Below are 26,734 nucleotides of genomic sequence, written 5' to 3'. Positions count from 1 at the left end.
CTGGCCGCGGTTTGCTGCTCCAGGCCAATGGGAGCTGCTGGAAGTGGCGTGGGCCAAGGGACTTACTGGCCGCTGCTTCCAGCAGCCCCTGTTGGCCAGTGGGAGCCGCAATCGGCTGGACCTGCAGACGGGGCAGCTAAACAAACTGGCCCGGCCCTCCAGGGGCTTTCCCTGCACAAGCAGTGACTCCAGTTTGAGAAACGCTGATCTGTTTCGTATTTGCATTGGACAAAGTGCAATAGAGGACATTATATTCAGACACAGTACACATCCTGGTAGCTTTAGTTCTTGAAGATGATATTCATTTTTAAAGCTAAATAAATCTCGAGTTTAAAAAATAATTGTGCAATCTTACTGTATTTTATACACAATTTACAAATGATCCGTGAAATGTTCACTTTGCACCTACCACCATAAAATAGTGAAAAGACACTACTTACAAATCTTAAAGTCAGGCGGCAATATTCTGATGTCAGCATTATCATTTCCATTTGTATCACTTGCACAGGCCATTTCTATTAATCAGTAGCCTTTGTATTTTGTGGAAAGCTGAAGCTAAATTCTGCCTCAGGACTGCTGGATTCTGTGGCACTTGGATGGAAGTTCTGTAGCAATTTCAGATTAAACGGAAGATGAGATTTTTACAATTGGTACTGAATTATACAATTGGTACTGTTTTTCTTAATTTAGATACTAAATTCAGTATACATCATCCCCATAACTTAAGTTTTGATGTGCAGTAGAATTTTGTAGTGAAGATGCATACCTGCATCATAGTAGTTATTGGGAGAAACTGGAGGACATTATAGCATCTGGCCAATGTCAGTTTAGGCTTTTAGCAGCTGGGCAGACATAGCAAGCAGTTTGAGTTTGAGCTAGAACACTAACTGCAGGTTTATATTAAAATGATCATCAGTGAAATAATTTAAGTGACATTTTAAATAATCTTCTTTAGGTATGAGAATTCTACTCTGTTCATTTCACTGGGCTCACACCTTTTTAGAGCTGTATCAGGCTTTCTGCAAATTCAGGGACACAACACTGCATTGAAGTTCACACTTATACATTTTCAGGTTTATTTTCATAACTCTGAAGGCTAGAACACAATTGTTTTTAAGTGAAAGGCACATAGAGCTGCAGCAGGGATTAATTCCTTGAAAAGTTCAGCAGAATTGTAAAGTACGTGGCTATCTAGTTTGATATTTACCTCATCTGTCACTCATACTCATAGACGTTTGAAGGTTTCTTCACAAACCCCTGCTGCAGGGACTTGTTGGGACCTATGGGAGGGACCCACAATACACTGGTAAGAGAAGTGTTAGTGAATCATTAGTGTTGTGTTGTCATGCTGAACCAGTTTACGCCAACTAGGCTAGTAATGTGGACACTGCATGTAAGACGAACTGTTACAGAAAAAAGCAGAACCAGAAACATGGACAGGAGATGCTTTGCTATAATAGCTAACCTTGAAACAGTTCTGTTCTCTAGTATAGACAGACGTTAAAATTTGTCAAACAAAGGAAATTGTATGTTCTAGAGTGTCACTCTGCTGACCTTTTTTTGACTGATGTGCATTTTGAACATTGGGAGGATGGTTCTTCTGTTCACATTATAAGAATTCTTCATCCCTGTTTAAAAAAATTAGAAGACTTGTCTTAGAAATCAACAAACAAGAAATCCAAAGGCTTTGACTTGGATAACTATCAGTTGAACCTTTTTACATGTATTAAATAGTTAACTTACTGTGTTGATGATATGTAAATTCCCCTAATCTTTATCTTGTAATTATACCCTAACTGCCTAAGTCTGCAGAGTCCACTATATCCTCTCCTGGAAAATCCTGCTAGCATTAATGGCTAAGAAAGAAATGTAACGTGGTTAGTATCTTCCTTTCTTCCTCCTTTCTCCTGCACAAATAAAAATAGCACAACCATATTATACTGAGTTGCCATTTTTTGCCTACATTCTTATCAGAAGTATTTGCATGTCTGTGTAAAACATAGATTATTGGTCTTATTAAAAATTGGCACTTTTTTGGTAATTATACAAAAAAACTTGCTGTTAAGAAGTGTAAAACATATCTTTAAAAAATACTCTGTTGCAGCCTGGACCTGGCCGGGTGCACTGAACATTGAAAATTCAGACTCTGAATCATGGACAAGCCACACAGTGAAAAAGCTGACTGCATCATTTGAAGCATCACTTACGGGAGAGAGAGAACCCAAGGTCCTGTCAAACGATCATAAGGAAGCACTAAAGGGAGACTGTGATGACAGTGAAATGAGAGATGAAGTTTATCACAGAAAAATAATCTCTTGGTTTGGAGATTCTCCACCCGCATCTTTTGGCTTGCATCAGCTAATAGAATATGGAAAGAAGTCTGGGAAAACAGCTGGAGACTGGTATGGGCCTGCTGTAGTAGCACACATTTTAAGGTAAAAATATCTTTAAATGATCCTTTATTATTACAATGCCTTAAGTGTTACGGGAGAAACATTTAGAAGTGTCTTGAGATTTCTTCAGGTTACTTGGACACCTAACCATTAATTATTCACTTAGCAACATGTCCATGTTAGTAGCAATTTAGAAGAGTTTGGGTTTTTTAGAGATAGGAAAGGAAATAGTAGATTCAGGAACTGAAGTATGAACCTCTGTCCAATCTTGTCATTTATTTCTGAAACATTCCTATTTTCCTCCAGTCTGAGCAACAAGAGACCCAAGGTCTCTCCATACATGATCTTTAAATAGGGCTGCCTTTAATGAAATGTTCTAAAAACTAACCACTCTTTCAACCTTGGAACATGCATAATATTCTAGATTTTTTTTTTTTTATACTGTAACCTGGGGGCTGTAATGTACTGATAGTGTAATGAAATGTCAGAGCTAAAATTGATGTTTTCAGCATTTCTTTGCACACATCAAATTCTTGTGAAACCGTAAATGTATGGGACTATTAATATTATAATTATATTATAGTAAAAGTAAAGGATCTTTGACATTCAGTATGAGTTTAAAAAAAAAAAGTCCAATTTCTCTATACTCTGTGCCTTTATGTGCCATTTCTTTGGATACTACTGATTTTGTTTTTTATAGTCTTATGTTCTAGGTGGGTCCCAGTTTAGCCATAAACGGAATCATTAATAAATCACCTAAGCATGAGAGGTCAAAGTTCATATGTAATTTTTCTACATTTATGTAGATGCTGGAATAATTTCATATACAAGTGTACTCTACTTGAATGAGCCTACATTGAAATACTACAGTGTTTGTGCTATGACAGGTGAAGGTTATTTATGTATTTGCCTGTATTTGTAATTTTTTCTTCATGTAGTAGATATCTGAAATTGACTTTTTTGTGAAATTTCAAAACAAATATTTTCTACTAATCCATTTTCTAATTTGCAAAAGTATATTTGGCTTCAAGATCCACATGATCAAATCATGCATTCCCTTCAATATAATTCCTACCGTTATTCAAACATTGCAAAGCTTTCCTTTCCTAGAACTCCCCTTCTCCCATACTGAGAATGTATAGTTCTCCCATAACTTGAGAATGTCTGTATTAAATGATTCTTCAGAATATATTGTGAAATAAAGGGATAGTGACTATTTAATACAATCACATATCAGAAGTCAAAGGCTAATCTTTTATTTTGAACAGTTTTTAATTTCTTTACAAATTTTGTCCTTCACTGATGATCATGATTCAGACTATCGACATATATTTTCTTTTTAGTCTTTAGGTTCATTACTCTTATTCTTCTGAGGCTAGTTTAGTATTTCAATTATCTTTTTAAAGTTTCAGTGAAACCTTGGAGCTGTTCAAATGTTAGTTTTTATTCTAATAGATGTCTGAAGCTAATTCTGTATATCTTTAGCTTGTCTTCTTAGGTTAGTTGTGTGAGCTGAAAAACAGTTCATACTGAGCCGATACTACTTTGAAGGTTAGTTAAAGGAACCCTATCAACTTGAAAAATCCCATTTCTGTTGGCAAATTCAGTATTTCCTATAGTTACAAATAAGACAAAGGATTATTATAACCAAAAGTATGTGGGGTGGTGGTGGTGGTGGTGGTTGTGTTTAGTTAATTCTGTGCACTTAATTGCATTCTGTGTATTGTCACTTTCACTGTTTCTTCTTAATAGCCTGTCAGTTTCTGCTTTGCTGGAATGGCTTTTTATAAATATTCTACAGGGGTGGCTAAAAAAGAAAAACAAAATACATAAAAATAAGTTGAAGTTTATTTAAGGGATTCTTGTTTAAAAGGTGATCTATCAGAAACCGGAATATTTTGAACTCCGTTTCTTTTAAATTCAAGTTAATAGTACACCTGTACCTCGATATAATGCTGTCTTCGGGAGCCAAAAAAATCTTACCGCGTTATAGGTGAAACCGCGTTATATCGAACTTGCTTTGATCCACCAGAGTGTGCAGCCCCCTCCCACCCCCCCCGGAGCACTGCTTTACCGCGTTATATCCGAATTCGTGTTATATCGGGTCGCATTATATCGGAGTAGAGGTGTATCTCTAAAAATCAAGAATCTAAATTCAGTTTACTGTTAATTTCTTGAAATGAAATACTCTATCAAATCTTTTATTTGCACTTAGAAAAGCTGTTGAAGAAGCAAGAGACCCTGAGTTACAAGGGATAACTATATATGTTGCTCAGGACTGTACAGGTAAGTGATGTGGCTATTGTAGGTTTTAATCAACTTTATAAGCACTTCACTTATGCTTTTCAATTAGTGCTCAACAATATTACGATTTCAAAAGAAAAAACTAAATGCTATAAATATGTTTTGAAATCCTAAAAATTGGAATCATGAGCTCAGAGCGGTTATTGATTCCTGCACTACATCTTTGGCTTTTGTCTGGATGAATCAATCATAATAAATGGAAAGGTTGGTAAATTGCTTGTTTGACGTCTGATTAGGATAATGGCACTCAAAATAGTTTGTGGATCCTTTTTTCCATCTAATCTGCCTGACATGTATAATTTCACTCCAATGATTTTTTATTTGATTCTAGGGAGTCAGTTGGTTTTTCTGCTAGGCCTACTCTTTAAAATAAATAAATTGGCTTACATTTCTCTTCTCTGTCTTCCTTTCACCTTTTGGTGAAATGCAGAAATTGATAAGAGATTTTTTCTGAAACAAACTGTAGTAATTTAATTTATTATGCATTTTCTTAAATATTAATTTGCATTCTCTTTGCAATGCAAAGGTCCCATTTTTTGCAGGAATGTGTCCATGGGAAAGTTAATGCACCAGTTTCTAGTAGTAATAAATCTAATCAGTTTTCATTCAAAGATGTGAGCAGTCCAATAAACCAAACACTATGGTTACCTATTTTCTACTCTAACACAGTGTATAAGACATCTCACAAACACAAATGCTTTTAAATACTTGGTTGTTATCACAGGCAGGGTAAATTAGGGTTCTGGTGGATGTGCAGAAATGGAGGGTAACAAGACAAACTAAAGATGTAATAAAACTTTACACTAATGACTATGACAATCTAGGCTTTCAAATGAAAGCATAATATATTACTTCTATAGCCATGTTCAGTTGCCAAAATTATTATTATATTTATGATATACTGAACCTGATCTTGGGAGATAATACAGGAATATCATTCCTTTCTATGATCAAGCTAGTTTTAAAGGGACACACTCAATTTAATTGTATATTGTAAACAAATTTCTTTACCATGTTATAATTAACACCTATGGGCAGGGGTTGGAAACCTTTAGTACGCGGCCCATCAGGGTAATCCTTTGGCGGGCCACGAGACATTTTGTTTATGTTGACTGTCTGCAGGCACTGCCCCCCACAGTTCCCAGTGGCCGCAGTTTGCCCTTCCTGGCCAATGGGAGCTGCGGGAAGTGGTAGCCAGCATGTCCCTGTGGCCCGTGCCACTTCCTACAGCTCCTGTTGTCCAGGAATGGCGAACCACAGCCACTCGGAGCTGCGGGGGGCCATGCCTGCGCACGGTCAATGTAAACAAAATGTCTCGCGGCCCACCAGCAGATTACCCTGATGGGCCGCGTGCCAAAGGTTGCCGACTCTCTTGCCTTGGGTTATTAAAAGTGAGAGAATTTAAAAAATCTAATGTAGTCTTAATTTAAATAGTGGAAGTGGTTTTTTGTCTTTATGCATATCTCTGAGCAGAGGAAGTAAAACAATGGTATTTTATTTTTGTTTAACTTGGGATCTAATACTATATTGTTTGAACGTTAACGTTTTAAAAAAGCTTTTCTTTGGGTGTTTTTTTGTTTTGTTTTTATTTTAAATGTGTAAATGTTTCTATTGGTCACAATTTTTTTTTAATATGAAAGTTAGTTCTAGGACCAAATTTTAAACTATCCATTAATTTTAAAACAAATAGAAGGAATGTTTCTCTGCTCTGCTCAATAACTACTTTCCTACACCCTACATGCCACGTATCCAAACTGTTGAAGTCAACAGTGTAACATATCTTTCCACAAAATGCCACTCGAGGTAAGGAAAATGTGATTAGTTTCTATTAATACAGGTTTTTTCCAGAAGACAGTATAATGTGGAGAGTGTAATCTTTTCAGAAATGTGCAGTTTTGATTTATTATGCTTAAATGTAATTTTGTAGGGACATAAGATTTTGTAAAAGGTATTCAGGATATTTTTATTTATTTAAAAAAAATTACATGTGTACCTTAATGATGATCAAGTATATTCATTCTTATTTTCAGTTTACAGTTCGGATGTTGTTGATAGACAGTGCTCTTCCATGGGCTCTGAAAAAGCAGATATGAAAGCTGTAATTATATTAGTTCCGGTAAGACTTGGTGGAGAGAGAACCAACATGGACTACTTGGAGTTTGTAAAGGTATGAAATAAGAGTTCATTGTCTGTTTCAAACAGTAGTACTAGATATGAAAAGATTCTTCATGGTGGTAATCTTCTAGCTATTAAATGCATGGTGATGATTTTACAGTTATAAGTTGTAAAGTTTGACTTTACAGATTTTAAATGTCAATATTACAAGATCTCATGTAATTGCAGAGCACATAATGTCCTATGGCAGAGGTCGACAACTTTTCAAAGCAGAAGAGCCTTTTTTAATTTTTTTTGGTCTTTGACCAAAATATTTCGAGGGCCGCATCACATGTAAAGTGTTTGGGGTGCAGGAGAGGGTGAGGGGTCTGGGCTCTAGGAGGGAGTTTGCAGGAGGGGGCTCCAGCGTTGGGCAGGGGGTTGGGGTGCAGGGTCTGGGAGGGAGTTTGGGTGCAGGATGGGGTTCTGACCTGGAGCAGGGGGTTGGGGTCCAGGAGTCGGTGCGAGGTGCAGGCTCTGACTGGGAGGCACTTACATAGGTGATCCCCAGCTGGTGGCGCAGCAGGGCTCAGACAGCCTGCCTGCCCTGGCCCCATGCAGCTCCCAGATGTGTCTGGCTGCTGGCACATCTCTGTGTGCCCCTCGTGGGGAGGGGGTCAGTGGGTCTTTGTGTGCTGCCCGTGCCCACAAGCACCGCCCCTGCAGCTGTGAGGACGGTGCTGGGGGCGTGGGCAACACACGGAGTCACCTCTCCCCTTCCCTCTCCCCTTCTAGGGGCGCAGAGGGACATGCCATCAGTCAGCCGCTTCCAGGATCAGCGTGGGGCCACAGCATGCAGGCAGCCTGCCTGAGCCCTGCTGCACCAGACCAAAAACCCTTACGTTATAGAGCGCTATTGCAGGGTCAGATTAAAGAGCCGCAGGTTGCTGACCCCTGATCTATGGTAAAACAGTGATAAATATTCCATTCCTAAAGTAGTTTCCAGAAAAGACCCTAATGCAGTGACTCAAATTAAAAATAATTTAGTATATCTATGGTATTTATATTTGTGGTGTCTTAAATGAACTTTCATATTAACCAACACTTAAAAAATATAAACCAAGCTGCTTATTTTCTTGTTTGGTTTTTTTATCCTTAAATAGCGAATATTGAAGACTACCAGCTGCACTTTCACAGTTTATTCCTTCTACCTCTTTTTTTCAGATTGAAGGGTTGTAAGCGGTTTGACCCAATTGGCAGTTTTTGTGGCCATTATTTCATTAGCTGGAGGTTCAGATGACTCTGTATGTGGAAGAAGAGAGTGACGATTAAGAATGAAAAACCAACCAGTGTATCAAATTGCAGGACAGAGCTGGGAAACAGTGTAGGGTTTTTTGGTCTAACTTCTCATCAACAAATATTCAACTTTTTTTAACTGAACACTTAAAAATGGTCTCTAAGAAACTGGACCATAATTCTCATTCCTCTTGAACACATGTTGATAGTTCTGCTGGTTGAAGGGAAGAACTTGCTTAACTTTGTTCCTTTGTCTTTACTACCCTATTGTCAATCACACAGAATCATCCTTTTGAGTCCCATCTAAATTTGTATGTTTTTAAGGAGCTGCTCAGTAGCATTAAGAAAATCTGAGATGGGCACTTTTGTTACTGTACCTATTTTTTCTTTCTCTTGACTATCTATTCCATTTTATTACAAAGTTTTAGAGAGAACTATGAAAAACTTTTATAGCCAAGGAGGACAGAACTGCGAAGACTTTAAATAAAAAAGTATGAAGTAGCTGTTCTGTCTTGATTCCTTTCCTTGTGTGTCTAGACAGTTGGTTTGCTCTTAGTTAGGTCTGGCACAGTAAAACATATCCATGGTTGCAGACCTGATCTAAGAACCCTATTCCCATTACAGTACTTCTGCAAAAGAGCTTTGAAATCTCGGAATGTGGAGTCATAATGCTTTTATTTGTAGGCTAACGCACGCACTGCTTTTGCCTCTGTTTTCATAAGGGTTTCTGATCTTGTGTGGTCACTCTTCTTTAATGTGGGCTTCTGTATTAGTGTTGACCATTATTGGTTTACTGGAAAATGTGCTGTCATTTGCAGATATCTCACTGGGGCTAGGATAAAAGGGGCTTCAACTGCATGCATGCAATCATCCTGTCTTTGTAATTCATTGAAAGTGACTTAGTATCTTTGGTGTGGATCTAGATAAATGAAAACACAAACCTCAGAACTGAATTAAGTAAATAAGTGTTTACAAAGGATTTGGCAATTGGTTGATGATAGTTGTTACTTGATTGATTTATAATACCTTTATACAAGAAAAGTACCTGATTACCATAGGGAAATCAGACCTTTGCTTTACCTGAATAGCTCCTGTTTCAGTTTTGCTGCACTGGAATAGGTTGAGTGGACACAGACTTAAACTGTTTTTTCCTCTTTATCTTATATGCATAAGCATGTTTTGTAATGTTTATTACCCCTTGTTAATATTTGAAATAAGTGGTATTTACTCCTTACCTATTTAAACCACTCAGAAGTTGGTTTCCATGTTGTTAATATCTTGGGTTAGTAATGTGATAGCGCTGCAAAAGTAGAAATTTGAGCTAAAATGGCAGTGGCACTTATGCCCAATTTCTAGGGCTATAGCCAAACTTCTTGTTGAAAGAGAATCTTCACAATGTAATGATTTGTCATGGTCTTACCTTTAGTGGCTATAGCCCTAGAAATTGGGCATAAGTGCCACTGCCATTTTAGCTCAAATGGTAGTCTTTTAGGAGTGGAGGAGAGACTAATTCCTCATATTGGCCCATGTTGACATCAGAGTCCTTACCAGACTCTCCTCTATTCCCTGGTGTCTGCTATTCTAGGGGGAAATGTTTCTCCCTCTATTGCTCTATGCTTCTATAGGTTCCTGCGTGAGGGATGACACACATACTTCTGCCCAACCCCCTGATGTTTACCCCCTTCAGGTAAACATAGGGTGTTTCTCTCTTCGAAACAGCCACAGATTAATTCAGAGAGGGTTTGGAGATCAAGAGGCAGCACTAGTGCGCCTTACTTACCTCCTCTTGTCTTTTAGAGTAACTGCTCTTAGAAGCAGCTGCAGATTCTTCCTGTGCTGTGGGGCTTTTACCTATGAACAGGATGGAGGGGCTCAGTGATGGGCCACTGAACATAAAACTATAAAATATGTAAAACTTCATGGCAGGTAGCCTACAGTGATTCCAACTTTTGTTATGTTACATCTATTCTTTTCTAAACGGTCCGGCCTGTCTTTAAACTGTGAACACCTCAGAACGACCGGGGTCATCCCTTCTTGAATGTCTGCCAGCAGGTGGTCAGTTATGCCAACCACAAGCATTCAAAAAATGCCTCAGAAAATCATGACATTTACTGAAAAATCATGATTTTTTTTAATATCAGCCTTATTTGTCTTTTGATCGTTGAGTGCTAAAGGTTTACATTTCCTAGATTTTTCTCCACAGCCACAAGACCTAGATACCTATTTTAATATTGAGTATTGCGGTTCTAGTATAATTGCATGACTCCAGGAACTGGGGCTTTCAGAAGAACACCAAATCATGAGACTTGCAATAAAGCTGCAAAAGTTGGCAACATGGGGCACTTCCATAAGTCATTCACCCTGACCTCATTCCAAATGTGTTGGTCAGGAAAAATTAAATGAATAAAGTTACGCCAAGTTACTTTAATTCATCACCTTCTTCTGTTAGCCTTTAAATCTGAATTATTTAATATTTTGTTGGCAGGGAATTTTGAGTCTTGAATACTGTGTTGGTGTTATTGGTGGGAAACCTAAGCAGTCATATTACTTTGCTGGATTTCAAGGTTAGTATTTTAATAAGAGATGTCTCTTTAGTGTTTTCCTTTTAAAAGCTAGAAAGTTTAATATAGGATCAGTGGGCAGCAGAGTGATTAAAATAGCAAAATTGAGTACCTTATTAATTCATCAGATCTGCCAAAGTCCAGTCATTTGTCATTTGCCCCACATAGTAATTGGATTCTGTAAAATGTACATTTAATTTCCTTTGTTGCATAAACAAGGCATAATTTATCCGTTTCACCAAACTTTAGAAGCCTTTGCTGCTACTGTCTGGCAGTTCTTATTTACATATTTACTTTTTACCAGTTTAAGTAGTGCTAGTTGATGCTCAAATGACAAGCAATATGTTCTTCCTGTCAGGATGAAGTAGCAGAATGCATTTTTCATATGCAAACTCTAGAATATAATTGTGTGTTTGTAAAAGTAATTTTATCACCAAAAATTAAATGACAGTCTCATCACTTTATAAAAATTCTGCTTATACAAGCATATTTGATTATGCAAAAGTTAATCTGTCCTGCAAAAACCAATGCTGCAGTCAATGAATATCAGTCTGGCAAGCAGTTACTTGCTTGCTTTTTTTTTTTTCAGCTGTTCTGCATAGAAATTGGATTGTAAGCAGTGTAATAATAAGGTGTTTTTTGAATTACTTGTCTTCTGTTTTGTCCTTGTAGATGACAGTTTGATTTACATGGATCCTCATTACTGCCAATCTTTTGTAGATGTCAGCATAAAGGATTTCCCTCTTGAGGTAGTGTGGATAAAGAGCTGGTACTGGTTTTTTGGTTTGTTTTTTTTCCCCCCATATGAATCAAACACTAATTATTTAGAGCTGTTCTAGCTATCTGTATTTTTACAGTTTTAGTTACGTTATTTGTCAAAATTTTGCCCTTCTTTATAGACTTATAATCAACAAAAATGACCAAAGGTTAAATACTTGATAGTGGATTTTAATTTATTATGTACTTCATTTATCTTTGTCTGTATCTTGTTATATAGCAGAGACACTCCACAAATAAATGATCATGCCACTAAGTAATTTTCCATTATAGACAGCGAGGCAGTACCAGAGACCTTAAACATTACACATGGGTTCTCTTAAAATAATCATAATGAATTGGTGTCAGAAATGTATGTTACAGTGTAATAGGGTTCAGCTTTTGAACTATAGACTACACAAATTTACCCTCTGCTTTTTTGACCAGGAATTTTCAGTGTGTTGTCTAGGAAGACTTGGTGATTACCATTTCAGTACTGTTGTCTACTCGTAATTACTTTATAGGTCATTCATTTAACTTCTTAAATCTGGATTTTCCATTGTATTGCTTTTACTGATGTCTTCTATGCTGTTCCTCTCAACAGATTGTTTTATTATTATTTTTAATCAAGTTAGCTCCATGGATCAGTAGCTTTCAAGGGCTTGTCAAGTCTGAAAGTGTAGTTACTGTTTCTTTTTTTAGCTATGGCATTCTGTCTCCTTCTGGTTATAGTTAATGCATCTTGTCAGGCTCTGTCTAGGTCTTGAAAAATCAGACTTTTACATGAGTATTTTCTCCCCTTCTCCTCCAACTCACATTAAAACAAAGGAGTAAATCCAGGGAAAGGTACTAAAGAACTGCATTTACAAGCAGTTCGTAGACAAGCCAATATGTCCCCAATACTCATGCTAAAAGAGGTATTCAGTATAGCAGTTTAAAACTTCTCCTTCTGGATCCTGTGATGTCCAGCCCTTACATGAACCTCCAGCTTCCTCTGAATGACACTCTATCAGCTACGGAACCCATTTGGAGCCTGCTCTTGTTAACTTCATTGTGCACCAAGGGTTCACAGCACCTTGCAGGATCAGGCCACTAGAGCATAGAGCTGGTCTCTAGAGTATAGTTTTTAGCACTGGGGTTTTTCTAATTAAACATTACAAAACTTAAAACACGATTTCACAAAACCACACCATATTTGTAAGGGAAAGACATTTACCTGCCCCCATATTAGTTGGTACCAGCAGGGTTCTGTGGCTGTGATGTCACCAGCATAATGAATACTATGGTAACACTTGAAGTTTTGCTGCAGATACTTGCACAGGGTTGGAGGTGGGGAAAAAAATACTCTTAAGCTTATGTGTTGTGAGTGCATCCTTTAACCTGCCAATTGGGGAATTCAGCACATTCTTAAACTGATGACATTTAGTTAAATTTAAAACACAAGTCAAATGGTTTGTAATGAAGTATACAACTTTATTGTGTACCCAAAGCTGTTGGTTCTGTATAACAATTGGTTTAAAAACAGAGAGAAGATCAGGAATTATTTCAATTTCCTTGTCTAATACTATTGTGAGTAAAGTGCAGTTAACATACCAACTTCAAAGAGGTAACATGCTGAAGTCAATCATATCTTAATCAATATATTATCAAATAGTGTGTTTAGCAGAACTGTTTAGACACTTTTAAGCTTCTATAAACACTAGTAAATATAATTTTAAAACCTAGCATGGGGTTAAAGCAATAATGAAACTAATTTTAATGTTTAATTTTAACAAGATGTTTTAATTAAGGTGTCATGTAGTCTGAGATTATAAAGTTCCCCCTAGAAAACTAGTGGTTCTGAATTTAAAAAGAAATATAGATCCTTTTTATAGTCTCAAGCAAAAACAATATGCTATACCTAAAACTGTCTTCATTTTATAGTGCCCTTCTGAGGCCCTCAGATGGAAGTTGGTAAATGAGCTAACTTTATTTGTATTAGGTTAGTGCCTTTAGACCCTAACTAGTATCAGCGTCCCATTCTACTAAGCACTGTGCAAGTGCATAATAAAATACAGTCCCTGCCCTGAAGATCCTACAGTCTAACTAGATAAGAGGTGGGAGGGGAAACAGAAGCAAAGAGAGGTGAAGTGACTATCCAAGGTCATAGAGCAGCTCAGTGAGACAGAAATAGAACCTACATCTGTGGGCTCCTAGTCCAGTGATTTATGCACCAGAGTATGCTGCTGGGTGTCATTAATATGAATTTCCAAATAATATACTTTAAATGTATTTTGAAAATGCAGAAGCTGCCAGTGTGGCTTGATCATATCATACTCAATCCTGTATCCAGAAAAGCAGTATCGGAAGGTCATGCTCAGTGCATTGAATAGTAATGTATGAGTTGTCCAGAAGTGTCAGAACCAGGGCCGGCTCCAGGCCCCAGCACGCCAAGCGCATGCTTGGGGCGGCATGCCGCGGGGGGCGCTCCGCTGGTCGCCGGAAGGGCGGCAGGCGGCTCCGGTGGACCTCCTGCAGGCATGCCTGCGGATGCTCCACCGGAGCCGCGGGACCAGCGGACCCTCCGCAGGCACGTCTGCAGGAGGTCCACCGGAGCCACGGGACCGGCGACCGCCAGAGCGCCCCCCGCGGCGTGCCGCCGTGCTTGGGGTAGCGAAATTGCTAGAGCCGCCCCTGGTCAGAACGTAAACAGAAATTGCTCTCTTAGGGTGGATAATAGCTTGTTAGCTTTCTCTGTAGGAAATATTTTCAAAATTGACAAATTGTCCAGAATAAGTTGGAAATCAATCCATTTCTGTATTGGCTTCTTTGTTGGATGAGTGAAAAAAAAATGCCTATCCACATCTCTCTGTGGTAGTGACTTTCACAGCATTAATAAGACTTCTCCTGAACATACTACAAAACTTTTCTTAGGATGTTCCAATACCACCTTTAATGTTACTGTTAAAATGCTTTTCTTAAAGCAGACTCCCAATATCTTACTTTGATTAACTGTGAACTGAATATAGTATTTGGGCAGTATTATAGAAAACACAATAAATAGGTGTAACAGTCTTGCAGAAATATAACTTGCTAGTCTTTATTGATTTTGTAACAAAATTTAATGTAAAATGTAAACTGTTTTATTTGTAATTGGACCAGTCAGTAGTAAAGAGCAGTATATGCCAATAGTGTACAACTACCACAATGAGAAACACCTTAAAATTTTATGTAGCAATCTGTACTCCTGCCGAGCTGCTTTTTTACCCAGCTCAAAAATGAAAAGTAGGGAGGTGTTAGGAAGAGGGATTCTACACCAATAGAGTGTTGAATATTAACTTGCTTTGTTGCTGTTTCTGTAGAGTCAGGTTAGAACTTAACAATTGTTATTTTGACACAAGGGTAAGCTAACTGAGTTTGTGCCTGATGCGCATCTGCATATGTATTTCACATTACTTCCTTTCATATTGGTCACTTGGGAAGTACTCAGAGAATAAAACTACGAGTCCAGTCTCAGTAGAACATGAAATGTGGAGCGTTGAGATTTGTTAAATTTAAATACTAAGCTATTATAAGAGGCTTATTAATGATTTAATGGAGGGTCTGGGGTATGGATAGCTCTGGGTAGTAATAGGGTACAGAGCCTTACCCCTTTAGATCACTGACTGCAGCCTAGATCAGTAGTGACCAAATGGTTTAACCATCAGGTGGCTATACTGTGACATGTGAAATGAGTTAATGACTTTTGTCCAGCTCCAATAAACGCGAAACCAACAACTGTTACCCATGGTCACAGTCTGTAGTAATTAAATGTGCCCTGAGACTGACGTGAACTACGCTATATGTATTCTTTCTAGATCCGGGTGAAGTAGTGGGGGGAAGTTTGCACAGCTATTGCTCGTAGTTTCCATTTCAAAGGCTGTCAACATGTCATCTATCATAAGAACAAATTTTGCATTTAAAATAAAAATCCTTATGTGTGTAAAATATGAAGTGGATTTTTGTGCTAATGGTATATTGTAGTACTCGGCCTTTTTTTTTTTCCCATTTCTCTTGCTAATGAAAATATATTCCATCATATCTCTTTTAGGGAGGTGTGGGGGAAATGGGAGGTGGTGGTAAAGCAGTAATTGTAAGAGTTCAAATATTGCTACAAATGCACTTTGCAGAGGAGCATTCACCTTCTCTACCTTCGGAATATTCATAAATATTCTCTAGGGCCTCCAACTTTTGACAGATTTCACATCCTTTTTTGGACTGGCATTAATGTGGCCTAGTGTGGGAGTTTAGTAAATAAAATATAAACAGTACTAGGTTATGTGGTCTTATGAATGTCTAGGGGTGCAATAACTTGAATGTTTTGGGGAACAGAAATAACTTTAAAAGCTTGTATGGGTTTTAGAGCATATGTGGCATGGTGAATTATATGTTAAAACCATTAATAGAAAGGCAAGTGCATTGATATCTGTGCCTTCCTCATGTCTTTAAAATATCTTTTAAAATGTTTTTATCTCCATAATTGCAGTCATTTCACTGTCCTTCCCCCAAAAAGATGTCATTCAAAAACATGGATCCTAGCTGTACAATAGGATTTTATTGTAGAAACATGCAAGACTTTGAAAGAATTTCTGAAGAAATAACTAAGGTGAGTGTTGAAATTATGAAATTTTAATCTCTCTCTGATACCCATTATAGTATGTACTATATATATTAAGGATAGAAAATACAGTCTTAAATATACTAAATAGAACCCATCCTGTTCTAGAAATAGGGGTTATTGATAAAGCACAAACATACAAGAATTCTAGAATATTTTAAATCCCATAATATGAACATGTTTAGTCTAAAAGGAGAATAACTACTGTAATTGTGTGTTAAGAAATGAGATGATGAGTATAAGAGAGAGACTGAAACATAACAGATACTGCACTGGTTTGTAGACTCACTATAAGATTATTCCACTAGGTGGCACTATTGAAATGAAAATATTTTTGCAGACAGCACCTTTTACAGTCATTGGATTGTCTTCTACCTGAAGAGGAATTTTTAAAATGCAATCCATCCCTTGGAGACGAAATTTTTAAGAAATGGAAATATTTGAGCAAAGCAAAACTGTGCATTATTTCTTGTTAGTATAAGTGCTTTTTTTATTCCATTTAAGATAAAGCAGTGTTTTTATGACTTGGAAGCATTGTTTTAAATCAGCAAAGCAGGTATCATCCAGTAAACCTGCCTAATCATGTCCATTCCACTTTAAGAACCTAGGAATAGGTTTATTTAGGTAGGTTTGAATGTAGTTGGCAGACGTTTTCTTCTAGACTATTGCAGTGTAAGAATGCCAATAATGTGATACAGTGTTAATGTGTGTTGTGTTAGCTATGGTACCAAACAACCAAATGTTTTATTATCAAAAATTGCCTATAAAAGGATTCAGCAATAACAAAAGATGCATCACAATATTAATACATGTGCCATAATGGTTTTCACATCTGTGCAAAGAATTAAGGTTTGTACAACATTAGAAAATATAACTTTCTATATAAGTGATAAATATTATTATTAGATAAGTTATGAACCAATAAGTAATATCCAGATTTTAAACTTAGTAATGACATATAGTGGTCAGTAGATTTTTTTGGTTAATGCTGAAGTTTTTTCTTTTGTGTGATTCAGGCATGGAGGACTAGAAAGTAGATTTAGCGGACAGGCACTCTAAGCAATAAAGAAAAGGAATGAAAGTTTATAAAGCAAAGTTTCATTATGTTTAGTTTATCTGCCCTGCTGTGTTTGCGAGGAGATTTAAGAACATGACAGAATAATGAATGAGAAATTGAGATATGTAAGAACCTTCTTTTATTTTATTTTTTTCCATTGTCTTCCTCTTAAATCTCAGGCCAGGTGAATTTCTCTCCCCATCCATTTGTTGGATGCTGTGAAACAGCATCTAGTTTAATGTCAAAGGAGCTGATTTTAGTCTTAAAACTATTTTACTAGCATTTTGGATTGGGGCTCTTTTAATATTAATATGATGACATCAATGTAAGTACACCCAAAAATAGATTATGTATTTTCCAAAAAAAAGGAAAGTTTTCATATGAATATTGTGTGAAGAACAATCCTACTGCATTCTCCAGTCTGCCCCATCAGTCTGTTCATTTTTCCTGCTCTGCCTCTGACTACTACTTTTCTGTTCATTTATTATCACTTTAAGAGTAACTTAATGCCTTGAATAGTAGCACAGTTTACTTCCGAGTTGGGACACCCGGGTTAGGTTAATGAAGGACTTCCAATTCTTGCTTCTGTGGCAAGTGACGTAATAGGGTTCTGTAGACCCAGATTGCTGCTACTGGTTTTAAAACACAGTGTAGATATAGTCTTAAAATCACAAAAAATAAAGTTGTTAATCTTTGAAAGTTAATTACTGACCATATACTTTAAATTTTTACAAAAATTATGAAATGTAGCTAAATTCCTGTGGTGGTCAGAGAGAGCGAGCAGTGGTTCTCAGGCTGAAGAGCTGTTTTTGTCATGCTTTTGCAGCATCTCATAGTTCATTCAAGCAGTGATACTTCTGGTTCAGGATAAAGCTTTCCCTGTGTGTGCGAGCGTGTGTGTGTTTTGTAAGCCAACTAAATTGAAAAACAAACAGCTCTTTGAACACTGTTTGGTTACTTTGTTCATATTTTTTTAGAATGGGTGTTTCTTTGGTAAAAATGCAACAGTGATCAAATTTGTACGTGAAACCAAAAAAGAGAGATTGTAAAAAAAATATATATATACATGTTTGAGAACCACAGGGATTTATTCATTTGGAAGTGTGTGTCCTCTCTGTTATCTGTATCCATTGAGCAGATACAATAGAAATAAATGCTTTAGAAACATTGTAGTCGGTTAATGGGACTCAGCATGTCAAATTAATGATCTCTTTTGATAATTGTCTCCTGTTCACGTGAACGTCTGGGTGGAAGTATCTTCTCTAACAAATGTTATGTACATGCACACTTTTTTGCATTAACTTTTTTGAAAGCTAGAATACTGATTAAGAAAACCCAAGTCCAGAATTTGCCCATTGACTTGGAAGCTAGTGGTAATCCCTGAGTGATATGCAATTTGGAAATAATTGCTCATTTTAATCAAGTTCCATACTGCAATTCTTTCATGATCAGCTTTCTGCTACCTTTTCTAGTTACTTTTTCTTTCTCTCTAATCTTTTATAATTTCCCTTAGTATTTAGTCCTCGGAGAGGTGTCAGAATAGTGGCTCTAAAGAATGAAATCTTCTGTCATCTCCCATGCTGCCTCATTCATGTATCTCAGTCCTGACATAGAAGGACCACCTTTAGGGGTGAGACAATGGTTGAGTCTCGATACTACTTTGGCTTCTCTGAAACTGTGGTGATGGCTTTTGTGTTGCAGACGCATGTTATTTAGGAGTTGGACTATGTGTACTAACCCATTTCACAGGCTACCAAACAGCTGCCATGTGACTGTCAGGGCTGGCTTCATCTAATGACCTAGTGATGAAAGACTCTATATAAAATTACCCAGTCCCGTGAGATCTACAGTCTTTCTTCTTGTCTAAACTTTTTTCTTTCTTCCTCAGTACTCATTCTTTTCTTTTTCCCTTTTCATTGCCTTCTGCATGTCTCTCACTTTCTCCTTGCCCTACTCCTCAGGTTTCTCAGTATAATAGAATGAATTTAAATAGTCTAGAATAAAGTGGAAAATTGCAGAGCACAGTAAAAATTGCAGAATCTGATTTTACTTGGAGCATAATTTTCCAGTGCCTTATTTTTTTTTAAATAGCTCATGCTGCTTAAATATCTATTTAAGTTTTTTAGTGCTTCAGATTGTTTCTCATTAAAACAAATTATTTTTGGAGTTCATAGTTTGATCACTTCAATGCAGGTTATATCTGTAGACTAATGTAGCTTTGCATATACTATAGCTGTATATTGAGATTTACTTTCAAAAGTGATCAGCAATTTTTTTAAACTTCAGTGAGTGTTGAATCCCTTGATAAAGGCTCAGCTTTCTCGTCTCTGAGGAGACAGGTGGTTTGTCTACACTGTATTGTAAATCCAGGTCTGTGGGACATGGGCTTGTGGACTCGGTATTTCCAAGCCCATGACTGAGTGTCCACATGGCATCATAAACCTGGGTTTACAATTGCTGGACCCTGGTGTCTCAGCCATGCTAATGCAACCATACTGCATTGCGCAGACCTTCTGACTTCAGTCTGCAGCTTGAGCTGCATCTACACTGCAGAATGACAGAGCTTGGACCTGAGTCTGAGGAATTTGGACTCTGACCCACCCTACTGGCAGGGCCTTAGGACCTGGGACGTGAGTGTTTGCTGACCTGAGTAAGACTGATTTGTGTGGGAACTGATGAGGGGCTTGAGCTCAACCCTGAATCAGAACCCAAACTTAGTGTGCAGTGTGGACATACCAAGGGAGGTTTCTGACATGTATTTAAAAGCTGTCTATTAGCATTTTTAGTCCACTGTCAGATTTATCTGCTCTTAAACTGGCTTATTTCCCTTAAATGTATATGTTTAAACTTAATAAAAATATTGATGACTTAGGTGCTCTGTCTCTGCCATAAAAATGCTTCCAGAAATTCCAGAAGGTGCTAACCTGCCCACAAATCCTGCTTGCAATTCAAGAGATGACAGAAGATATGAAGACTGTTCTGCAACTTGTTACACATGAGTGGAAGCTAATGGAGTTCTGCATATGTGTAGTGGTTCAGTTCGCCTGTGTGGAACAAGTTGCAAGATTGGGGCCTGAAACTCCAAGTGTGGCTATTGTTTCATGAGGTGACTGAGTTAGAAACATATTTATTTACCAGAAGAAGTGGGCTATTGAGAGTCTGTGCAGTGTTTTTATTCTAATGTGACAAATGAAAATAAAAACAAATATGCATGTTGCAAATTATGTGCTGCTGTAATTAGATCAATACACCCAGGGACTGTATCCCTTCATTTTCAATTAACAGTTTATCCGGTATGTTATCTTGCATTATAGATGCTGAAATCTTCATCTAAGGAGAAATATCCCTTGTTTACTTTTGTAAAGGGTCATTCTAGAGACTATGACTTTGCCTCCAGTCCACTCCATGAAGAAAATGACCTTTTCTCCGAGGAGGAAAAGAAAAGATTAAAAAGATTTAGTACAGAAGAGTTTGTCTTGCTTTAAGGATATTTTACAGTAGGGTATTGGCAGCTGTCCAGGAGAACACTTGCCCTTTAAAAAAAATCACACAACACAAGGCAAGCAATATTGAAATTGATCTATTTTCATAAAGATTATAATGTCGTATATGTTTGGTCTTTAAAATGTCACTTATAAATGTAATTAATTATTTTTGTTTGTTCATTGATAGTTGGATGAATATGATGACACTTCTTGTTAGTGAAGATAGATAGCATTGTTTAGAGCCAGACACAATATAGCGTGTATGGACATGCCCTCCTTGATAGCTCTGCCAATGAGCCTAAGTCTTGACCTGCAGTCCCCACTGCTGTTCCAGTCCTGAATAGTCTGCCAATTATATGGTGGTTTTGTGGTGTGGACATGTCATCTAGTTTTGAGACAACTGGATTGTTTCCCGTTGTAAGCAAAACTTGAATCTAGGGCTCCTGAAGAAAAAGCCTTGTTCATTTAACCTATTTTGCTGTCTAAGCCCCTATAATGGTTAATAATGTAACCATGAGGTACCTTTCTAGCATTGCACTACTCAAGATGTAACTTTGATATATCAATAGTAATTGTTAGCTACAATCCAGATGCAATTATATAAGCAGAATTGTGAGTTAAGGTACTATTTAGCAATATGATTTTATAATGGCTACTCATTAAACTTGCTGTTGAACCTTAATATCAGGAATGAATATAAAGTATTGGCTTTTCCCTACCATTTTTAAAGGTTATGTTATTAATATTAACTGCAACCAATCAAAGCAGATAGACAGTTATTAAATGGGAGCAGTGTTTGTTTCCTGTCTCGACAATATAATTGAGACTTCTATTCCTACCCAGGCAGCTTCTAAATCAGAGCATAAAACAGCAAATTGGGGGTAGACAGTAAATATTCTGGGATATGATCTTCTGATATGTGCCATTATTATACATTGCTCTTGGTGATTTTAGATGTAGAGAACATCTAGCAAATAAGTCTACATGAACAGTTTCATGCTTTAACAAAACAAATTCAGAATTTAAAATACACATTTAACACTGCCTACATTTAAAAATAACTTTATTAAAGGTGTGAGATTAAATGCATGTACTTATGAACTATAATGGTAAATTTCTCTTGCTTGAATTGTTTGAATTCTGGATCTAAAAAAAATTGAGGTATTGAGGCAAATACTCTGTAATAAGGCAAATTTTATTGTATTGTAAACCAGCTATTAACTTATTCTAAAGTGCCATTTAGGCACAGAATGCACAAATGTTGTCTACCCAAATATTAAATATTCTATGTATCACTAAAGTAATATTTTCCTTTTATAAGAATGGAGAGTAGAGTTACTAGTAGGGAGATTTTAGGCAAATCTGGGACAAGCGCATGTTCGTACCAGAGTTGAATTAATTTTCACATTTGTTCATTATCACTCCAAAAAAGGAGGATTATTTTTCAGTTTCATTTGTTTTCATTTTTAAAATTTTTTCCAGTTGATTGGATAAGGTAATTTGCTCCTTATTAAATATTTTTAATCAGTGTAACATTACTTTTAGATCCTGCATATACAGAAGGAATCAGTTAGGGCTGATCTTATTTGATATTTTGTCCTTAATAATCCGGAAGTAGTAGTAAAATTAACATGTTAATAAAATGCAGATGTTAATTTGGGAAGAGTTATGAATTTTAGTGAGGGCTAGAAAATATTGTAGATTTGAGTTTGGCTTGCATTTTTCTAATGATATTTTTGCTATGGAAAAATAATGCAAAAAATAAATATTAGGGAGTATGTCCAGAAAACAAAACTACTGAACAAGACCTATGTGGGATAGTGGACAACAAATTAGACATGAGCTTGCACTGTGCATTCAAAAAAAATGAAAGAAAAAGCCAGTGCAATTCTGGGCTATGTATCTAGACACTTATGTAATAAAACAGGGAGGTAGTAATTGTTCTTTCTGATCTCATTGATACTTTCCTTTCTGCTGCCTCTTTGCCAGGAAGGTATTAACAAATTAAAGTTCACTGAAAAACAATAAAAATGATCAGGGGCCTGCAGGCATGGATTTAAGGCAAATTAACAAATATGTATGGCTTTGTTAATCTATTACTAAGGGAAGGGCATGACACTTTACAAATATTTAATGTATAAACACTGGTGAGGAGATGAGGAATTACTTGGGTGGTACAAGGGCATATAACTTTCTGAAATAGGATGAAACTAAAGGAAAAACTTCATACAGGAGAATATTAGGCTGTGTAACGCTCATAAGGAAGTGTTAGAAGTCCCATCACATGTGACTATTGATACCTGACTGACCCAAACACTAACAAATGTACAATAAGGAATAATTATGCGTAAGGTGAACTAGATAAACTAATAACATCCCTCCCGTTTCCAATTTCTTTGACTGTAATAATAAAAGAATAAATTTAGTATGCCTAAAAGGCTTTAATGCATTGGAGTTTACAAGTAACTTTTTAAGCAAGGAACCAAAAGTGACATTAATTTAGTGAATATTTAAGTGGATACCCAGTAGACTTTTTCCTGATTCTATGATATACTTAGTTTTGACCATGGGGAATAAATATGCTACAGTAAATATTACAATAAGTCGGTATGTAAGCATGTATGTACATAAAACATCACATATCTGTTAAAAGCAATGTCCCTCCATTTCCTATTAGAGGCCCCATTCTTTACAGCAGTAACCATAACTGAGCTGCTAGTCTGATGTCTCAGGTTTGTCCTATGGTGGATAGCTAAGAAGCAGAATTAAGTTTTGAAACTGGAGTGGGTTTGAGAGGGAAGGACATTCTTGCAAAGTGGGAAAGATTAGGTTTGGTATTTAAACTAAAACAAAATTATCTGGGCTAGGTAACTTTATACATGTTTCATCTAAGAGTGACTCTGTTTGCCACAATTACAGACTTCAATTCAACAAGCCATTTCAGCATGTTTTAACTTTAAGCGTAGTACTTCCTGTTTTTAATAAAACCTTCTTGCTGTAAACTTAACTACAAATCGATTATAGGTAAAAGTGCCTACTGCAGTTCAGTGCATGTAACTTTTAACCTAGTATGCTGACTTAAGGATTGCCATTTCCTCCTCTTTTGCTCCATGGCGGAAGTCACACTTACATCACAAAATAAAACATGCATGTAACCACACAAGCTATCTGTGTCTATAGAGATGCATGTAAGGATGATTTTATGTACGTGAGAAGAATGGATTGGCGTTCTGACTGCAAATAGAAATGTTTTAATTGTAGATAAATGTTAAACATAAAATGTATCTAACACTTCAACAGGTTCACATTGTTCTAGGATCTGTAAGAACATTTTCATTTCTTACTCTTTTATAACTTGTGAAGAAGGCCTAAGGTTGAAATACCTTAGCTAACTTAATTTTAATGATATACCTTTTGTTCAGTGTATATTTATGATAGGAAAACTTGCATTGCAAAACTGTCAATAATATTAAGACAGCTGGTTGATGATGTTATTGGGTCCTTTAGTCTACCATGATAGTGTGGCACTCAGAGCCAGCTGCGCAAATTTGTTAGAACTAGTAACAATTTTCAGTTACCTTTTCTCTCACTCCTCCAACTTCCATCTTGTTCCTTTTTCCATGTTGGTGATTTAGGTAAATGCCCCAAAATCTGTGTAAATAAGCATCTAATAAGGAAGTGGAAATGGGCGACTAAAATGAAAACTGGGGAATTTTTTGAAGGAGGCATAGGGATTTAATTATAATTCTATGGTGGTACTTGGAAAAAGTAGGATAGTCCAGGCCAAATTCCAGCTTGGGTACTTAAGGAAGAATTTAAGTTTTCCACTTGTACTTTCAATGAAATGTGCTTATTTCTGGCCTTAAATTTTTTTTCCTCCATCCCTCTTGGTCAGATCACTTGCAGCCTCCGTTCTATAACCTCTCTTCCCTGTATTCCTGGCCAATTTGATCTGTTACCATGGATTTAACTATCATGTCTATGTTAGTGACTCCTGCATGTCCTTTGCTACCCATGACATTTCACCTTTGATGGTTTTCATTTCTACCTGTCTACGTAGTTTTCAAAATGCCCTATACTAGGCCTCACTATTTTAGAAATACAGCTAGTTTAATGACTTTTCCATGTTGCCCATAAAGCTAATTACATAGGTCTTGAAACCGAATAGTTCAAGATTCTAACTCCTTCCAGTCTTACTTCCTGTTTAGATCCCATTGCCCCAATGAAAAATGGCTAAGGCACAGAAAGAAGACCTTGGTTTTGAAAGTATTCTAGTATATTTCCTGACTCCAGGACAGGCAAGCTCACAGGTAGTCCTCATCCCTGAAGGTCCATGTACAGTGGTGACACAAGTTAAATTACTAAATTACTAGAAATTAATGTTTTTCTGTAACTACAGGGGACTTTAATTGGAAACTATGTTAATCGCATAGTAATTATCTTTACTTCTACTGCATTATCTCCTGAAAACTGTGCAATTAATTTGTGTCATCACTGTTACTGCTGCTGCCTTCAAACACAAACCAACTGTGCATTAGTTACTCACACACCCAGCAGTGGCCTATATTCTTAAGTGGCTTATACAAATCATTGACTGATTAGTTATTTGCTTTCTTGATGGAACCAGCGTCTCAATATCATGGAATGTGGCAAATATGGGCATCTTTTAAATAGGTTTGTTCTTTCCCCGCCCAATAAGTGTTTCTGCTGTTCCCTTTCTTTTATTAGGAGGGGGGCATTTTTGTTTATCAAGTCTAATAGCAGCAGGAGTCACCTCTGCCAGATCTTTGAATAACTAGCTGGGACTTCGTCTTCTGCATCTAGCCAAGGGTATATGCCTCCATTTATCAAAGTGAAGCGAAGTCTTGGGGTTGTCTTCCACTCATCTCTAGATGATCAGTGACCACAAGCCCTTTTTCCACCAGCTTTCTATGAAAACCTGGTTCTGATGACCTACAGAGGGTCCATTTTTGTGATTGTGCACCTACCTACTCAATGAGACAGACTACCCGTCATGAGCACTTCACCTACGTGTTCCACTTTCTGTTGGTTCCCAGTTTGTGTCCAGTATCCATTCAAAGCCATGGTCCTGATTTTCAAAGGCATCTGTGGGAGACCACATCACTCAGGATTTACCAAGACAACTGCTCTCTGGGACAGTTCAACTTTCAAAGTGCCAAGACAAAGCATATGAGAGCCAGAAGTGTGGAGGGATAGCTCAGTGGTTTGAGCATTGGCCTACTAAACCCAGGAGTGTGAGTTCAATCCTTGAGGGGGCCATTTAGTGATCGGGGGCAAAAATCTGTCTGGGGATTGATCCTGCTTCAAGTAGGGGGTTGGACTAGATGACCTCCTGAGGTCCCTTCCAACCCTGATATTCTATGATCTTGGTCAAGGGGATACACAAGTAGAACAAATTTCCAGAGGAAATTTGATTAGGCTAGCGTCTGACTGCTTTCAGGACATACTCCAAAACCTTGCTCTTTGACAAAGTATTTTCAACATGATAGGCAGGGCCAATCAGAGGTGGGCAGGAGGAAGGAGGGCCATTTGGCCTGGGCCTCAAGCTCAAATGGGGCCTCACATTTAGACACCTGTTAATTTTTTGGCATTTGATATGTTTTGCAACTTTTTTATGCACATCCCTATCAGACCAGAAAAGCATTTGTTAAATAAAAATATATTCAAATTATCTCTCTCTCTTCTCTTGGTGCCTTATTTTGTTTTCATGTGTCATCATTTTTTATTTTTATTATGGCTAGGGGCCTCAAAAGCTGGAAATAGCAGAAGTGAGCATGAAAGGAGGGCTAAGACTAAGGAGCTTTCTGCTTGTGAAATGACCATAGAAATCTGTGCGCAGCTGTGTATTAGTTTTACAGCAATCAGGTGTGTTAGGCTTGGATGATTGTGTCCTAATTTCTTATCTTGTTAAGCAAAGAATTTTTCAGCCCAAGGAAAGTCTTGTGAATTTTTAATCTCTAGACGTAAGAAGTGGTGTTCATGGATATCATGATGCAATCTTAATTGCTGAAAGCGTGGCACTTACATGGGGGAGCATGTTTGTAAGTTACGTTAATTACAGTAGAGAATGAGCCCACTCTGGAGACCTGATTTATTTCCGGGAGTTATTGATGACCTGTAAAATCAAATGG

General features: G+C 37.2%; 1 protein-coding gene across 14 annotated transcripts in view; it reads left to right on the top strand.

Annotated features, from left to right (window-relative positions):
• The window catches only part of ATG4C (autophagy related 4C cysteine peptidase), a 62,326-nt gene that overhangs the window by 8,971 nt on the left and 26,621 nt on the right, over positions 1-26,734 (top strand). For 8 of the 14 annotated variants that reach the window (XR_005583547.1, XR_005583545.1, XR_005583544.1 and 5 more), the window contains exons 5-10: positions 2,105-2,435; positions 4,609-4,679; positions 6,728-6,864; positions 10,573-10,651; positions 11,321-11,397; positions 15,909-16,028. Coding sequence is in view for 7 of the 14 variants with exons in the window: in XM_039483934.1 (XP_039339868.1) it covers positions 2,105-2,435; positions 4,609-4,679; positions 6,728-6,864; positions 10,573-10,651; positions 11,321-11,397; positions 15,909-16,028 (815 nt within the window). In the remaining 7 variants the exon portion in view is untranslated. Of the gene's footprint in view, positions 1-2,104; positions 2,436-4,608; positions 4,680-6,727; positions 6,865-10,572; positions 10,652-11,320; positions 11,398-15,908; positions 16,029-16,348; positions 16,456-17,056; positions 17,223-20,001; positions 20,387-20,411; positions 26,275-26,734 lie in introns of those variants that run through there. The other 6 variants (XR_005583549.1, XM_039483931.1, XM_039483932.1 and 3 more) reach the window with 6 other exon arrangements.

The sequence above is a fragment of the Mauremys reevesii genome, linkage group 8, assembly GCF_016161935.1.
Source record: "Mauremys reevesii isolate NIE-2019 linkage group 8, ASM1616193v1, whole genome shotgun sequence".
NCBI lineage: Eukaryota > Metazoa > Chordata > Testudines > Geoemydidae > Mauremys > Mauremys reevesii.
Note: the sequence above shows the minus strand (reverse complement) of the source record. Positions and strands in the feature narration are given on the sequence as shown.